At 39.6% G+C, this 15332-nt stretch overlaps 1 protein-coding gene across 5 annotated transcripts in view; it reads right to left on the bottom strand.

The window, feature by feature from the left end:
• RAB6A (RAB6A, member RAS oncogene family) overlaps positions 1 to 15332 on the bottom strand; it is a 129237-nt gene that overhangs the window by 35494 nt on the left and 78411 nt on the right. For 3 of the 5 annotated variants that reach the window (XM_047691427.1, XM_047691424.1, XM_047691423.1), the window contains exon 2: positions 622 to 680. In XM_047691427.1, the coding sequence (XP_047547383.1) occupies positions 622 to 651 (30 nt within the window). In that variant the 5' untranslated portion in view covers positions 652 to 680. Of the gene's footprint in view, positions 1 to 621; positions 681 to 3635; positions 3644 to 5665; positions 5669 to 6905; positions 6912 to 15332 lie in introns of those variants that run through there. The other 2 variants (XM_047691426.1, XM_047691425.1) reach the window with 1 other exon arrangement.

Below are 15332 nucleotides of genomic sequence, written 5' to 3'. Positions count from 1 at the left end.
TTATCAGCTATTTCAGCATCTTGAATGTTACTGATGTGGAGCTAATTCGAATCTTCATAAAAGACGGATGACACATTAGTGCTGCCTCTTGCTGATCTTCTTTATAGAAATGCAGAAGACAATAATTGTATAAGAAACCAGAGGTTAGAGAAAATTCTCCCACATAATTTACAGCTTCACATTATTTTAAGTGTTGATTAATTCATTATTCACTAATTATTTGGGAATGTGCTGTTTAATTTCCACATTTTGTGAAACTCCCAAATCTCCTTCTGTTAATGATTTCTAATTACATCATTCATTTATTCTTGACTTTAAGTATAGATCAAAAGGTCACAGAATCCTAGGCTTGAACCACATAAGAGAATATCTACAATCACTCCTACTTCAACCCCAGATGGTAATCTGTGATTATCTTTCAATGGACTTTGGGAGAGGAAATAAAGAAATCAAATGCAAAGATTGAGGCCTATGAGCAAAATCAGCTATACCTGGTATTTATATAGCATTTTACAGATTACAGAAAGTGCTTTTATGTAAATAAGCAGATTTTTAAAAAGACCTTAAATAATACTTCTAACACAAACAGAGACAACTACTAAATTAGCAAAAATAAAATACCTGATAGGTGTTGTCAAAACTGTCATACATGAATCTGGTGATCAAGGATGTCTTTCCAACTGAAATGAAAAGGAGAAAAGATTCACTCAGTTAACATATTACACTGGGTTCTCAAGTGATTCTTCTACAGAGAACAATTAAAGACACTGGGAAATATCTGCAATGGTTCTACTAATAATAATTTAGAAACATATAGCCCCTAGCTTGTTGAAACGCTTTTCTTTAATAAGAGGTAACAATCACTCAAATTAAGAGCACAGGTAAAGAGAGTTTTATTTAGTAAAAGAGCTGAGGAAAACGAAAAGATAGAGGGAAATAATCAATTATGTTGACATCTCTAAGTCACAAAAGGCCAAGCAGGTACTACTTGGGCCCTAACAAAAAGAACTAGGATTGGACTTGAGAAAAAGCCTCTTTACATAGCAACAGTTGAACTACGAATTTATTAGTAAATAGTACATATAGTTTTCGTTTTTTAAAGAAATGTTCACCATCGTTTTCACAAGAAAGAGTAAAATGGGGGGGGCCCTGGGTGGCTCAGTAGGTTAAAGCCTCTGCCTTCGGCTCGGGTCATGATCCCAGGGTCCTGAGATTGAACCCCGCATCAGGCTCTCTGCTCAGCAGGGAGCCTGCTTCGCGCACCCCCCTTCCCCCGCCTGCCTCTCTGCCTACTTGTGATCTCTGTCAAATAAATAAATAAAATCTTTAAAAAAAAAAAGTAAAATGGGGGTGCCTGGGTAGCTCAGTGGGTTAAGCCTTCTCTGCCTTTGGCTCAAGTCATAATCTCAGAATCCTGGGATCAAGCCCCACATTGGGCTCTCTGCTCAGCTGGAAGCCTGCTTCCCCCTCTCTCTCTGCCTGCCTCTCTGCCTACTTGTGATCTCTGTCAAATAAATAAAATCTTTAAAAAAAAAAAGAGTAAAATGTATATATTGCATTTTACTGGTGGTACAGAAAATGAAAGGAAGTGAAAATTATGTATATCATACCACCCATATATAATTAATGTTGGTATAGGTTTTCTGAAATTTTTTTATACATAAAAATATGTACTTAAAAGTACTTAAAACTTAAAAGTAAAACTCTAGAACCATTCACAGGAAAGCCAGGAAAAATATACATACTACTATTTTCTTTTCTTTTTTTTTTTTTTTAAGATTTTATTTATCCATTTGACAGACAGAGATCACACGTAGGCAGAGAGGCAGGCAGACAGAGAGGGGGGAGCAGACTCCCCACCAAGCAGAGAGCCTGATGCGGGGCTCGATCCCAGGACCCCGAGATCATGACCTGAGCCGAAGGCAGAGGCCCAACCCGCTGAGCCACCCAGGCACCCCCTTACTACTATTTTCAACGATGACTGGATCTGTAAAAAGTAATGTAAAAATCTGAGGAGACAAAAGGCAATATGCATTTCACAGAGGGGGAAAGAGTGGTGGATAAAAAGCTATATAAAATACATAATAAAGAAATATAAAATAGATTGTTAAAAGTTTTTATTCAAAAGATTAAAAATTATTAAGCATTTTACTTTAAAAGATCGTAATCTCTACACCCAATGTGGGGCTTAAACTAGAGTTGCATGCTCTACTGACTGAGCCAGCCAGCTACCTCTAAGCATTTTTAAATATGATTCAATATGGAGTCCTGGTAAATATACTGCTCTTGTTAACCTCAAACCCAATGTAAAATAGTATGCAAACTTTAATGATTTGCTATATGTTGTTCTTCCTAAAAGATTATAAGCTCCAGGGGCACCTGGGTGGCATAGTCATTTAAGTGTCTAACTCTTGGTTTCAGTTCAGGTCATGATCTCAGGGTCCTGGGATCGAGCCCAGAGTCAGGCTCCCTGCTCAGAAGGGAGTCTGCCTCTCCCTTTCCCCTCTGACCCTACACCTGCTCATCTCACTTGCTCTCTCGCAAATAAACAAAATCTCTTAAGAACAAAATTAAAAATTTACATACGTGTTTAAAGTAAAAATGATAACAATTTACAACATAGAGAATGTAATATATGACAACTGTAACACAAAAGACAGGGACATAAATAGAGTTACACTGTTGTAAGGTATCTATAGTTCATGTGAATAGTACAGTACAGTCTGTGAGAGGTTGATGATGCGTATCACAAGCCCTGGCAAAATCACTAAAAATATATGCAAAAAGGAACAGACAACAAGTTAACAGAGGAATCAAAATGGAACAGTAAAATAATTACAAAAATCAAATGAGACAAACCCAAATCCAGCCCTATCAATTTATATAATATATGAATAGGAGATTTAAAAACTCCAACTAAGGGATGCCTGGGTGGCTAGGTTAAGCGACTGCCTTCAGCTTAGATCGTGATCCCATGATCCTGAGACTGAGCCCCACATCTGGCTCCTTGCTCAGCGGGGAGCCTGCTTCTCTCCTCCCTCTCCTGGTTATTCTGTCTGCTTGTGCTTCCCTCTCTGTATTAAAAAAATTCTTAAAAAGAAAAAAAATTAAAATTCCAATTAAAAGGCAAGATTTTCAGAATAAGAAAATAAGAAGATATGATAAAAAGACACAAATATTTGCTTTCTTTTTTTTTTTTTTAAAGATTTTATTTATTTATTTGACAGAGAGAAATCACAAGTAAGCAGAGAGGCAGGCAGAGAGAGAGGAGGAAGCAGGCTCCCCGCTGAGCAGAAAGCCCGATGCGGGGCTCGAACCCAGGACCTGGGATCATGACCTGAGCCGAAGGCAGCGGCTTAACCCACTGAGCCACCCAGGCGCCCCAAATATTTGCTTTCTGAGAGAGACACACTTTAAATACAAAGAAACAAAAAAGTTTAAAACAGAAGGGCATAAAAATCTCCCAACAAAGAAAACTCTAATTAATCATTTAAGGGGGAGCATCTGGGTGGCTCACTGGGTTAAAGCCTCTGCCTCCGGCTCAGGTCATGATCCCAGGGTCCTGGGATCCAGCCCCCAATCGGGCTCTGTGCTCGGCAGGGAGTCTGCTTGCCCCTCTCTCCCTCTCTGCCTACCTCTCTGCCTACTTGTGATCTCTGTCAAATAAATAAATAAAATATTTTTAAAAAATCATTTAAGGGAATAGGACCGATCTTACATAAACTATTTTTTTAAAAGAAGAGAACAAGAACACTTTCCAATCATGACATGGGATGAGCATAACCCTAACAACATTACCAAAAAAATCAAAATTATGGATCCGTATCTCTCATCAACACAAGACTCAAAATTCCTTAACGAAGTATTAGCAAATCAAATCCACATATAAAAGAGTATTTATTTATTTTAGAAAGAGACTGTGTGGATGAGTGGGCGGGGAGAGACACAGTCTTAAGAAAACTGTGCACAGCAGAGCCCACAGCGGAGCTTGATCTCACCACCCTGAGATCACAACCTAAGCCATAATCAAGAGTCGAGGCTTAACCAACTGCACCACCCAGGTGCTCCCAAATCCGTATGTATATACAAAGATACCTCTTAAATAGGGATTATCCCAGAAATAAAAGGTTAATAAATCATACAAAATCAATTAATGTAATCCAAATGTTAACAGAATAAAAAAGAAAATCCTAAAGTTCATCTCAATATACTCAGATGAAGTATGTGACAAAACTCACCAGATTCAGGATGAAAACTCAAAGCAAACTAGCAAACCAGGAAAGGAGATGGCAACAATCAGATAAAGAGCATTTACAAAGAAATCTATAGTTAACATCATACATAATGCTAAACTCTAAATGGTTTCCTCCAAAGAATGGGGGTTAGAAAGCAAGGATGTCCAATCCACCACTTCTATTCAGCCTGAGTACTAGTGGTCTTAGCCAGTGCAATAATGGTAAGAAAAAGAAATAAAAGGCACACAAAATGATATTGTTTCTTTCGCTGATGACATGACTAGTCGTGCAAAAGAATCCTAAGAGACATGGGGTGCCTGGGTGGCTCAGTGGGTTAAAGCCTCTGCCTTCGGCTCAGGTCATGATCTCAGAGTCCTGAGATCGAGCCCCGCACTGGGCTCTCTGCTCAGCGGGGAGCCTGCTTCCCCCCTCTCTCTGCCTGCTTGTGATCTCTGTCAAATGAATAAATAAAATCTTAAAAAAAAAAAAAAAAAAAGAATCCTAAGACACTAATTTTAAAAATCTACTAAAACTAGGGGCAACTGGGTAGCTCAGCTGGTTAAGTGTCAAGACTCTTGACCTCAGCTCAGGTCTTAATCTCAGGGTTGTTGAGTTCAAGCCCCGCACCGGGCTCAACACTGGGGGTGGAGATTACTTTAAAAAAAAAAAAAAATCAACGACAACTAGTAAATTTGGCAAGGTCTCAGTACAGAAGTTTGATATACAAAAATCAATTGCCTTTCTAATACTAGAAGCAAACAGAAAACCAGACATTTCAAACTACACTGTGGTAACAACAGAAAACATTAAACAACTGGGAATAAATTTAACAACATGTGTAAAAACTCTACCTTGAAAACAAAACACTATGTTAAGGGGATACCAAGAAAATCTAAATAAATATAATAGCATATACTAGTTTAAAAGTAATCAATACTGAGATATCAATTCTCTCCAATTTACAATTTCAACATAATCTCAATCATAATCCCAACCAACAGCCTCTGAAAAACAGCAAATGACAAGATGGTTCTGAAGTTCATATGAAAATGCAAAGGATCTAGAATAGTTAAAACAATCCTGAGAACAGTGAATAATTTAAGATTCTACCATATTCAATCTCAAAATTTACCATGAAACTGCAGTAATCCAAATAGTATGGTATTTGCTTAGAGACAGACAAACAGATCAGTGAAACAGAACAGGATCCAGAAATAAACAAACAAAAATTTCTAGGCTGTTAATAAACATCTCTATCCCTGTGAGACAAATACTTTTTCGCTACCTTATCCCCCAACAAAAGGACCTGAAAACTGACAATTTTAATTTTCTCACATTAGCACCTCAAGGACATTTTTTTTAAAGATTTTATTTATTTATTTGACAGACAGAGATCACAAGTAGGCAGAGAGAGAGGAAGGGAAGCAGACTCCCTGCTGAGCAGAGAGCCCAATGTGGGGCTCGATCCCAGGACCCTGGGATCATGAACTGAGCTGAAGGCAGAGGCTTAACCCACTGAGTCATCCAGGCGCCCCTCAAGGACATTCTAAGAAAATTAACTACAAATTAAAAAAAAATCTTAAACAGCTTTCCAATATGAAATTAACATTTTGTTTCCAAACATCTACACTATAATGACACTATTAAAATATCACAAATGCTTTAGGTAACAAATGCTGTCATCCTAATCCCTAACCTTTCCAAAAATTAAGTAGAGATCTAACTCTTTTCTGCCAATTCTTGTTTAAAGAAAAGCTTTAATTTTGCTAGCAGCAGAGAAAAGTAGCACTGGGATGGAATTCATTCAACACAATTAACCTGAAAAAGTGAAATTTTCGTTTTTTTTTTCTTTTTTTTAAAGATTTTATTTATTTATTTGACAGAGAGAGAGAGATCACAAGCAGGCATAGAGGCAGGCAGAGGTGTGGGGGAAGCAGGCTCCCTACTCAACAGAGAGCCCGATGCGGGTCTTGATCCCAGGACCCTGAGACCATGACCCGAGCTGAAGGCAGAGGCTTAACCCACTGAGCCACCCAGGTGCCCCAAAAAGTGAAATTTTATAAGTGATATGGCAGCAAGGAAGATTTCAGAGAAATCTCAAGGTAGCTCTATTTCCTTACTGCCAATCCTTATAAAAACTTTTCACTGGTAAAAATAGAACCTGCAATCAATCCTAATTCTGGGTAATTTGTCTCTACAACTGCCATAAGATCTAAGGCCTAAATAAGTTTATTTTGTAGAAATATATTTTTTAAAGCTCTTTTAATAATATTTTTATGTATTTATTTGACACAGACAGAGAGTACATAAGCAGGGGGAGCTGAAGAGGGAGCAGAAGCAGGCTCTCAACCAAGCAGGGAGTTCGACGGGAGTTCGACGTGGGACTTGATCCCAGGACCCTGGCATCAGGACCTGAGCCAAAGGGAGACACTTAACCAACTGAACCACCCAGGAACCCCTATTTTATTTTATTTTATTTTTTTTTAAGATTTTATTTATTTATCTGACAGACAGAGATCACAAGTAGGCAGAGAGGCAGGCAGAGAGAGAGAGGAAGGGAAGCAGGTTCCCTGCTGAGCAGAGAGCCCGATGCGGGGCTCGATCCCAGGACCCTGGGATCATGACCTGAGCCGAAAGCAGAGGCTTTAACCCACTGAGCCACCCAGGCACCCCAGGAACCCCTATTTTAGAGAAATATTTAAGATGTTGCCTGGATGGTTCAGTCAGTTAAGCGCCTGCCTTCAGCTCAGTTCATGATCCCCGGGTCCTGGGATGGAGCCCATCAGGTGCCTTGCCTCAGCAGGAAGTCTGCTTCTCCTTCTCTCTCTGCTACTTGCTCTTTCTCTCAAATAAATAAATAAAATTTAAAAAAAAAAAAAGAAAAAAGAAAGGGCGCCTGGGTGGCTCAGTGGGTTAGGCCGCTGCCTTCGGCTCAGGTCATGATCCCAGGGTCCTGGGATCGAGTCCCGCATCGGGCTCGCTGCTCAGCGGGAAGCCTGCTTCCCTTCCTCTCTCTCTGCCTGCCTCTCTGCCTACTTGTGATCTCTCTCTGTCAAATAAATAAATAAAATCTTTAAAAAAAAAAAAAAAAAAGAAAAAGAAATATTTAAGAATAACTTAAGAAGGTATGGGTAAATGTCTTTTTTTTTTTTTTTTTTTTTTTTTTTAAGAGGGATTCAAAAAACTTTAATGAAGGGTCTCTATGAAGCAAGCAAAAACCAAAAAGTGCTTTCAAGATATACTTTAAAGATTTTTTTTTTTTTTTGTCAGAGAGAGAGAGAGAGAGAGCACAGGCAGACAGAGTGGCAGGCAGAGGGAGAAGCAGGCTCCCCACAGAACAAGGAGCCCGATGTGGGACTCGATCCCAGGACGCTGGGATCATGACCTGAGCCGAAGGCAGCTGCTTAACCAACTGAGCCACCCAGGCGTCCCAAGATATACTTTAAAAAGGCATTTATGCTTAGTCCAGGGCTCTTTTTTCTTTAAGATTTATTTATTTATTAGAGAGAGCGAGAGAGAGAGAGCACACGCACATGAGCACACAAGCAGGGAGAGCGGAAAGGGAAAGAATCTTCAGCAGGCTCCCTGCTGAGTACAATGCCCAATGTGGGGCTCAATCTCAAGACCCTGAGAGCATGACCTTAGCTGTAACCAAGAGTCAGATGGTCAACCGACTAAGCTAGCCAGGTGTGTCCAGGGCTCTTTTTTCATTATATTATTTTTATTATGCCAGATACTGCACACTGTTTCAGGATTATTTTTTTACTCTCAAAACCACTCAAAGAGTCACTGCAGCCTTAAGAAGTAAGGTTACTCTACTTTTTAGGATATTTTTCTTTACATAGAACAGATCAGTTCCAAAAACCTATAACCCCAGTCTAACCATATAGAAAAAGAACAGACAAATTCCAATGCAGAAGCATCCTAGAAAATAGTTGACCAGTACTCCTCCAACTGTCAAAGTCATTAAAAATCTGAGAAACAGGGCACCTGGGTGGCTGAGTGGGTTGAGCCTCTGCCCTCAGCTCAGGTCATGGTCTCAGGGTCCTGGGATCAGGCCCTGCATTGGGCTCTCTACTCAGCGGGGAGCCTGCTTCCCACCGCCCCCCACCCCCCCGCCTGCTGCTCTGCCTACTTGTGATCTCCCTCTCTCTGTCAAATAAATAAAATCTTTTAAAAAAAAAATCTGAGAAACTGTCACAGCCAAGAGGAGACATAAAACTAAGAAAATAGGATATCTGATAGAATCCTGGAACAAAGAACACTGGGAAAAACTAAGGAAATCTAAATAAATTATGGATTTTACTTAATAACATACAATACTGGTTTGTTAATTATGAAAAATGTACAATATTAACAAAGATGTCAGTAACAGGAAAAATTGGGTACAGGTTTGTTTACAGGAACTATACTACCTTTTCAGTTTTTCTGTAAACCAAACTATTCTAAAAAATAAAGCCTATTTAAAAATTGTTTTATTCATTATTCATATGCCTTTAAAATAAACCAAACAAAAAGGCAGATCAGTGGTTTCCTAGGGTTAGCAGACAAAGTAATCTTTTAGGGATGATGGATATGTTCTTTATTTTGTGGTGATGGTTGCACTGTCAATACTCACTGAACTGCATAATTCTTTTTAAAGATTTTATTTATTTATTTGACAGACAGAGATCACAAGTAGGCAGAGAAGCAGGCAGAGAGAGAGAGAGGGAAGCAGGGTCCCTGCTGAGCAGAGAGCCCGATGTGGGGCTCGATCCCAGGACCCTGGGACCACGACCCGAGCTGAAGGCAGAGGCTTTAACCCACTGAGCCACCCAGGCGCCCCCAAACTGTATAATTTATTTTTTTTTAAAGATTTTTTATTTATTTTATTTGACACACAGAGATCACAGGTAGGCAAAGAGGCAGGCAGAGAGGGAGGGAAGAGGAATCAGGCTCCCTGCTGAGCAGAGAGCCCGACAGGGGGCTCGATCCCAGCACCCTGGGATCATGACCTGAGCCGAAGGCAGAAGCTTTAACCCACTGAGCCACCCAGGCGCCCCCGAACTGTATAATTTAAATAGACGCAGTTTATTGTCTACAGACAATAGGCTTCCTCGGTAAAACTGATAAGGAAAAATAATGTGTCACAAAACAGCCTCAAAAAAACCCAAAAGAGCAAAGGTTTCATGTGGCCAGAAAACTTCTAAAAGACAACCTTCTGGGAGAGTGGGCTCCTAGGTGTTCTGACTGTAATACTGAAGAAATACATTTAAAATCCTAACCCAGACACAATTACATAACTGAAATAAAAGTTTTATGAAACAACTGCTATGAACTATGCATTCTGATTATTTTCTCTCCATTGTCTTCTTATAGGCTAGTCGCTATAACAGTTATTGATAGGATGTTAAGATTTCTGGGATTGGATTTAAAATATTACTATGGGGCGCCTGGGTGACTCAGTGGGTTAAGCCTCTGCCTTTGGCTCAGGTCATGATCTCAGGGTCCTGGGATCGAGCCCTGCATCCGGCTCTCTGTTCAGCAGGGAGCCTGCTTCCCCCCCTTTCTCTCTGCCTGCCTCTGCCTACTTGTGATCTCTATCTGTCAAATAAATAAATAAAATCTTTAAAAATAAATAAAATAAAATATAGTATTACTATGGATGACTCCCCTGGGTGACTCCAGTCAGTTAAGTGACTCTTAACTCTTGGTTTTGGCTCAGGTCATGATCCGGTCGTGGTATCTAGCCCTGCATCAGGCTCCACACTTGGCACAGGTGTTTGCTTGAGATTCTCTCCCTCTGCCCCTCCCCTGGCTAGTAGGAACAAGAGTGAGTGTGTGTGTGTGTGTTTTTTTTTTACTCGAGCACGTGTTCTCTCACTAAAATGACTGAGTCAAATCTTTAAAAATATTCCTATGGTCATTAGTGTCTGCTTCCGAAACCCAAAGGGTATGAGCATCAGTATTTTATCAAGTGTGATATTATTTGTAGGGGTTTTTTGGGGGGTGAGTGGGAGGGGTATGGGTAAATATCTTTAATCAGATTTTAATACTTCACTTCTGCTGTTAATTAAAAGTTTGTAGCTAATTACAAACAGGTTTTGAATTTTGTGAAATGCTTTTTCTGCATCTATGGAAATTTTACTCCTTTATGTTAATGGGAGTGAATTAGAATGACTTTCAAATATTAAATCAGTCTTGCTTGTATAACTGATTTTTTTTTTTTAATGACAAGATTACAGTGCCTGCGTGGCTAGGTTGCTTGAGTGTCCAACCCTTGATTTTGGCTCAGGTCATGATCTCAGAGTTGTGGGATCAAGCCCTGCACTAGGCTCCACCTTCAGCAGAGCATCTGCTTGAGATCCTCTCTCTCCCTCTATCCCTCCCCACCAATGCTCTCTCTCACATTAAAAAAAAAAAAAAAAAAAAAAAAAAAAAACTTTAATAAAAAATAAAAATGGCAAGAGTATAAAAAAGGAAAATTATAGGCCAATACCACTCATGACCAAAGATGCAAAAGAATCTACAAAATTTTTTTTTTTTAAAGATTTTATTTATTTATTTGTCAGAGAGAGAGAGAGGGAGAGAGAGTGAGCACAGGCAGACAGAATGGCAGGCAGAGGCAGAGGGAGAAGCAGGTTCCCTGATGAACAAGGAGCCCGATGCAGGACTTGATCCCAGCACGCTGGGATCATGACCTGAGCCGAAGGCAGCTGCCCAACCAACTGAGCCACCCAGGCGTCCCTACAAAATTTTTAAATAAGTAAATTTAGCAATGCCCAGAATACAAAGTCACGTACAAAAATCAACTGTATTTTCGTACACACTAGCAGCAACTGAAAAATGAAACTTTTTTTTAAAGATTTTTTATTTATTTGACAGACAGAGATCACAAGTAGGCAGAGAGGCAGTCAGAGAGAGAGAGAGAGAGAGAGAGAGAGAGAGAGAGAGAGAAGCAGGCTCTCTGCTGAGCAGAGAGCCCGATGCGGGGCTCGATCCCAGGACTCTGGGATCATGACCTGAGCCGAAGGCAGAGGCTTTAACCCACTGAGCCACCCAGGCGCCCCAAAAATGAAACTTTAAAAATACTGTTTATGAGAATATAAAAAACAAGATACCAGGGACACATGCGTGGCTCAGTTAAGCATCTGCCTTTGGCTCAGGTCATGATCCAGGGGTCCTGGGATTGAACCCCACGCAGGCTCCCTGCTCATCTGCTTGGCCCTCTCCTCTGCCCCTTCCCCCCACCACCCCTAGTGCTCTCTCTCTCAAATAAATAAAATCTTAAAAAAAAAAAGAGAGAGAGACCTAAGTACCTAAAACAAATATGTGTAAGAATTCTAAACTGAAAATTGCAAAACATTGTGGAGAGAAATTATAGAAGATCTAAATAAATAGAGAAATATACCATGTCCAAGGATTAGAAGACTCGTTGTTTCAATACTGCTAAATTCAATGCAACTGCAATGTTTAAAAAAAGGCAGGGTTTTGAATAGTTTGTTTGGGATAAACTGACAGATTCGAAAACTTACCTATAAAAGCAAATAACTTAGGGGTGCCTGGGTGGATCAGTGGGTTAAGCCTCTGCCTTTGGCTCAGGTCATGATCCCTGATCCCAGCGTCCTGGGACTGAGCCCTGTACTAGACTCCCTGGTCAGCGGGAAGCCTGCTTCTCCCTCTCCTCCTACTTGTGCTCTGTTTGTCTCTCTAATAAATAAATATTAAAAATTTAAAAAGGAAAAAACTTAGAATTGCCAATTTTAAAGAATAAAACTAAGGAACTTACATTACCAGATTTCAAGATTTACTATAAAGCTACAGTTCTAGGGGGCCCTGGGTAGCTCAGCTGGTTGAGCATCTGCCTTCGGCTCAGGTCACAGTCCCCAGGTCCTGGAATTGCACCTGGCGTCAGGTTCCCTGCATCTGCTTCTTGCTCTCCCTCTCTCAAATTATTAAAATCTTAAAAAAAATTTAAAAAAAGCTACAGTTATAAATAAGACAATGTGGTATTAATATATATATATAGACAAATAGGCCAGCAGAACAAAGTCCAGAAACAGATCCACATGTGTATGGCCACTTTATTTATGACGAAGTTGTGTCAACAGAATTCAGCAGGAAGATAAGGGACAACTCAATATCTGAATGGAAAATAAAAAAGAACCCTGACCTCTAAAACACTTCACACAGGACACAAAAAATTAATTAAGATGGATCACAGCCCTAACTGTAAAAGCTTAAACCTTAAAGCTTCAAAAGTAGGGCGCCTGGGTGGCTCAGTGGGTTGGGCCGCTACCTTCGGCTCGGGTCATGGTCTCGGGGTCCTGGGATCGAGTCCCGCATTGGGCTCTCTGCTCAGCGGGGAGCCTGCTTCCCTCTCTCTCTCTCTCTCTCTGCCTGCCTCTCCGTCTGCTTGTGATCTCTCTCTGTCAAATTAAAAAAAAAAAAAAAAAAAAGCTTCAAAAGTACAGGATAATACCTTTATGTGCTAGGGGAGGCAGAGATTTCTGAAATAGGACTCAGAAAGTAATAAGAAAGAAAACTATTTAAAAGATGAACTTCATCAAAATTAAAATTTCTGTTCATCTAGAGACAAAGAGTGAAAAGGCAAACCCAGATTGGGAGATATGTGACAGAAATGACTTATATCTTCATCTGAGTGGTAGCTATAAGGATGCATAAGTATGTTAACTTTTCAACAAGTCATATACTTAAGATTTGTCCCTTTTCTGCCCTTTACTGGATGATACACTTTGAGAATCTTAAAAAAAAAAAAAAAAAAAAAAAAGTAGGGGCGCCTGGGTGGCTCAGTTAAGCTTCTGACTCTTGATTTTGGCTCAGGTGGTGATCTCATGGTCTTGAGATGAATCCCCACATTAGGCTCCCCACTCAGTGGGGAGTCTGAGATTTTCCCTTCCCTCCTCCCTCTACTCCTCCCCACTGCAAGCATTCTCTCTCTCTCTCTCTCTCTCTCTCTAAAATAAATAATTAAGGGGTGCCTAGGTGGTTCAGTCGTTAAACTTCTGCCTTTGGCTCAGGTTATCACCTGAGGGTCCTGGAATCAAGCCCACCATCAGGCTCCCTGCTCTGGGGAGTCTATTCTCCCTCTCCCACTCCCCATGCTTGTGTTCCCTCTCTTGCTGTGTATCTCTCTGTCAAACAAATAAAATCTTTAAAAATATATATTTTAGGGAGCCTAGGTGGCTCAGTGGGTTAAGCCGCTGCCTTCAGCTCAGGTCATGATCTCAGGGTCCTGGGATCGAGTCCCGCATCGGGCTCTCTGCTCAGCGGGGAGCCTGCTTCTCTCTCTCTCTCTCTCTCTCTCTCTGCCTGCCTCTCTGTCTACTTGTGATCTCTGTCAAATAAACAAATAAAATCTTTAAAAAAAATATATATATATATATATATATTTTATTTGTCTGCTTGACAGAGAGAGAGCACAAGTAAGCAGAGTGACAGGGGGAGAAAGAACCAGGCTCTCTGCTGAGCAGGGAGCCCAATCCAGGGCTTGATCCCAGGACCCTGGAATCATGACCTGAGCTGAAGGCAGCCGCTGAACCAACTGACCCACCCAGGCACCCCCCAAAAAATAGATAAAATCTTTAAAAAATTAAAAAATAATAAAATAAAATAAACCTAAAAAAGGGTAAAACTCTTCATTATATGTATGTTATTTTAAATAAAAAGTGTATACCTGTATGAGGGTTTTATTTACCTTCTGTTATATTGTCAAAGTTGCAGTCTAAACATGAGAAAAAAACAGACAAACCCAAACTGGGGGGGATATTCTTAGGCATATCTGGCCTCAAGAATTGTTAAAAAATCAAACAGAACTATCACAGACCAGAGGAAACCCAGGAAATGGGAAAACTAAATACAATGTGGCACCTGGACTGCATCCTGGATAAAGAAGATTAATGAAAAAACTAGTAAAATCCAAATTATGTCTAGAGTTTGGGTATAAATATTAATATACCAATATCAGTTTCTCAGTTTGGGTAAAGTTACCATAGTAATACAAGATGCTAAAAAGGGATAAACTAGTTAAGGGGTAAATGGGAACTATACAATGTTTGCAATTTTTCTGTAAATTTAAAAATTAATCCAAAATAAAAAGTTTATCAACAAAGGTAAAGCATATATATATGATCTCTAAATAAAAACTTTCAGGGGCACCTGACTGGCTCAGTCTGTAGAACATATGACTCTTGATGTTGGGGTTCTAAGTTCAAGCCCCTCGTTGAGTGTAGAGATTACTTAAAATAAAATCTTTTTTTAAAAAAAGTATAAAGATTTGTATTCTTCACTATATATACATTATGCCTAAATTAAAAAAAAAAATCTAACAAGCCTCAGAGCTGGTACTTATACTACAGCTTGATCCCTAAACAGTATCGTCCCTCAACAATGGGTCACAAGATTCTGGTTACCTGATACCAACAGTAAGCTTAGGTAACAGTGTCCTGACTCTGAAGTATACTAACATCCATTTGAGTAAATCTGTCATTCAAGTTCAGTAAGACCACAATAAAAGTCAGAAAGCAGAGACTTTATCAACCTTACATAGACCTATGAACTATTCTATTCTTGCTAATAAATGGTTAATAAACATCTATTATGTATGGCAGAAAAAGGGAGAAAAGGAAAAAAATGATGTAGGGAGGGAGGTGGGCAGCTAACTAAATCAGGGTACCACGGAGGAAGCAGGTGAGAGAAACAAAATAAGAACTGGCAAATTGTTAATAACTCAAGTTCTATGATCATATTTGGGGATTGAAAACTGAAACCAATTACACTCAAGGCTTACTGTCTTCATAAACATGACTTTACCACTCTATTGTTATCAACCTGACTTTACTATTCCAGGAAATTCTTCTCTAGGAAAATAAAAGTTGCAAATAACTATTATTCCTTTCTGTTAAGCCACCCAATTTGTAGTAATTTGTTAATGTAGCCCCAGGAAGCTAATATAGCTACTAAGTATTATCTCACTTACCATGGTAAGCAATAAACTCAGATTTACCTTAATAGTAGGTTGTTTGGGTGCCTATTTTTAGGAAGTCAGCATTGAACGGAGTTCATTATAATATCTGAACTATTGTGATATATGTTTGA

This window comes from Lutra lutra, chromosome 10 (genome assembly GCF_902655055.1).
Source record: "Lutra lutra chromosome 10, mLutLut1.2, whole genome shotgun sequence".
NCBI classification, from domain to species: domain Eukaryota; kingdom Metazoa; phylum Chordata; class Mammalia; order Carnivora; family Mustelidae; genus Lutra; species Lutra lutra.
The sequence above is the reverse complement of the archived record's forward strand: the minus strand, read 5'-3'. Positions and strand labels throughout refer to the sequence as shown.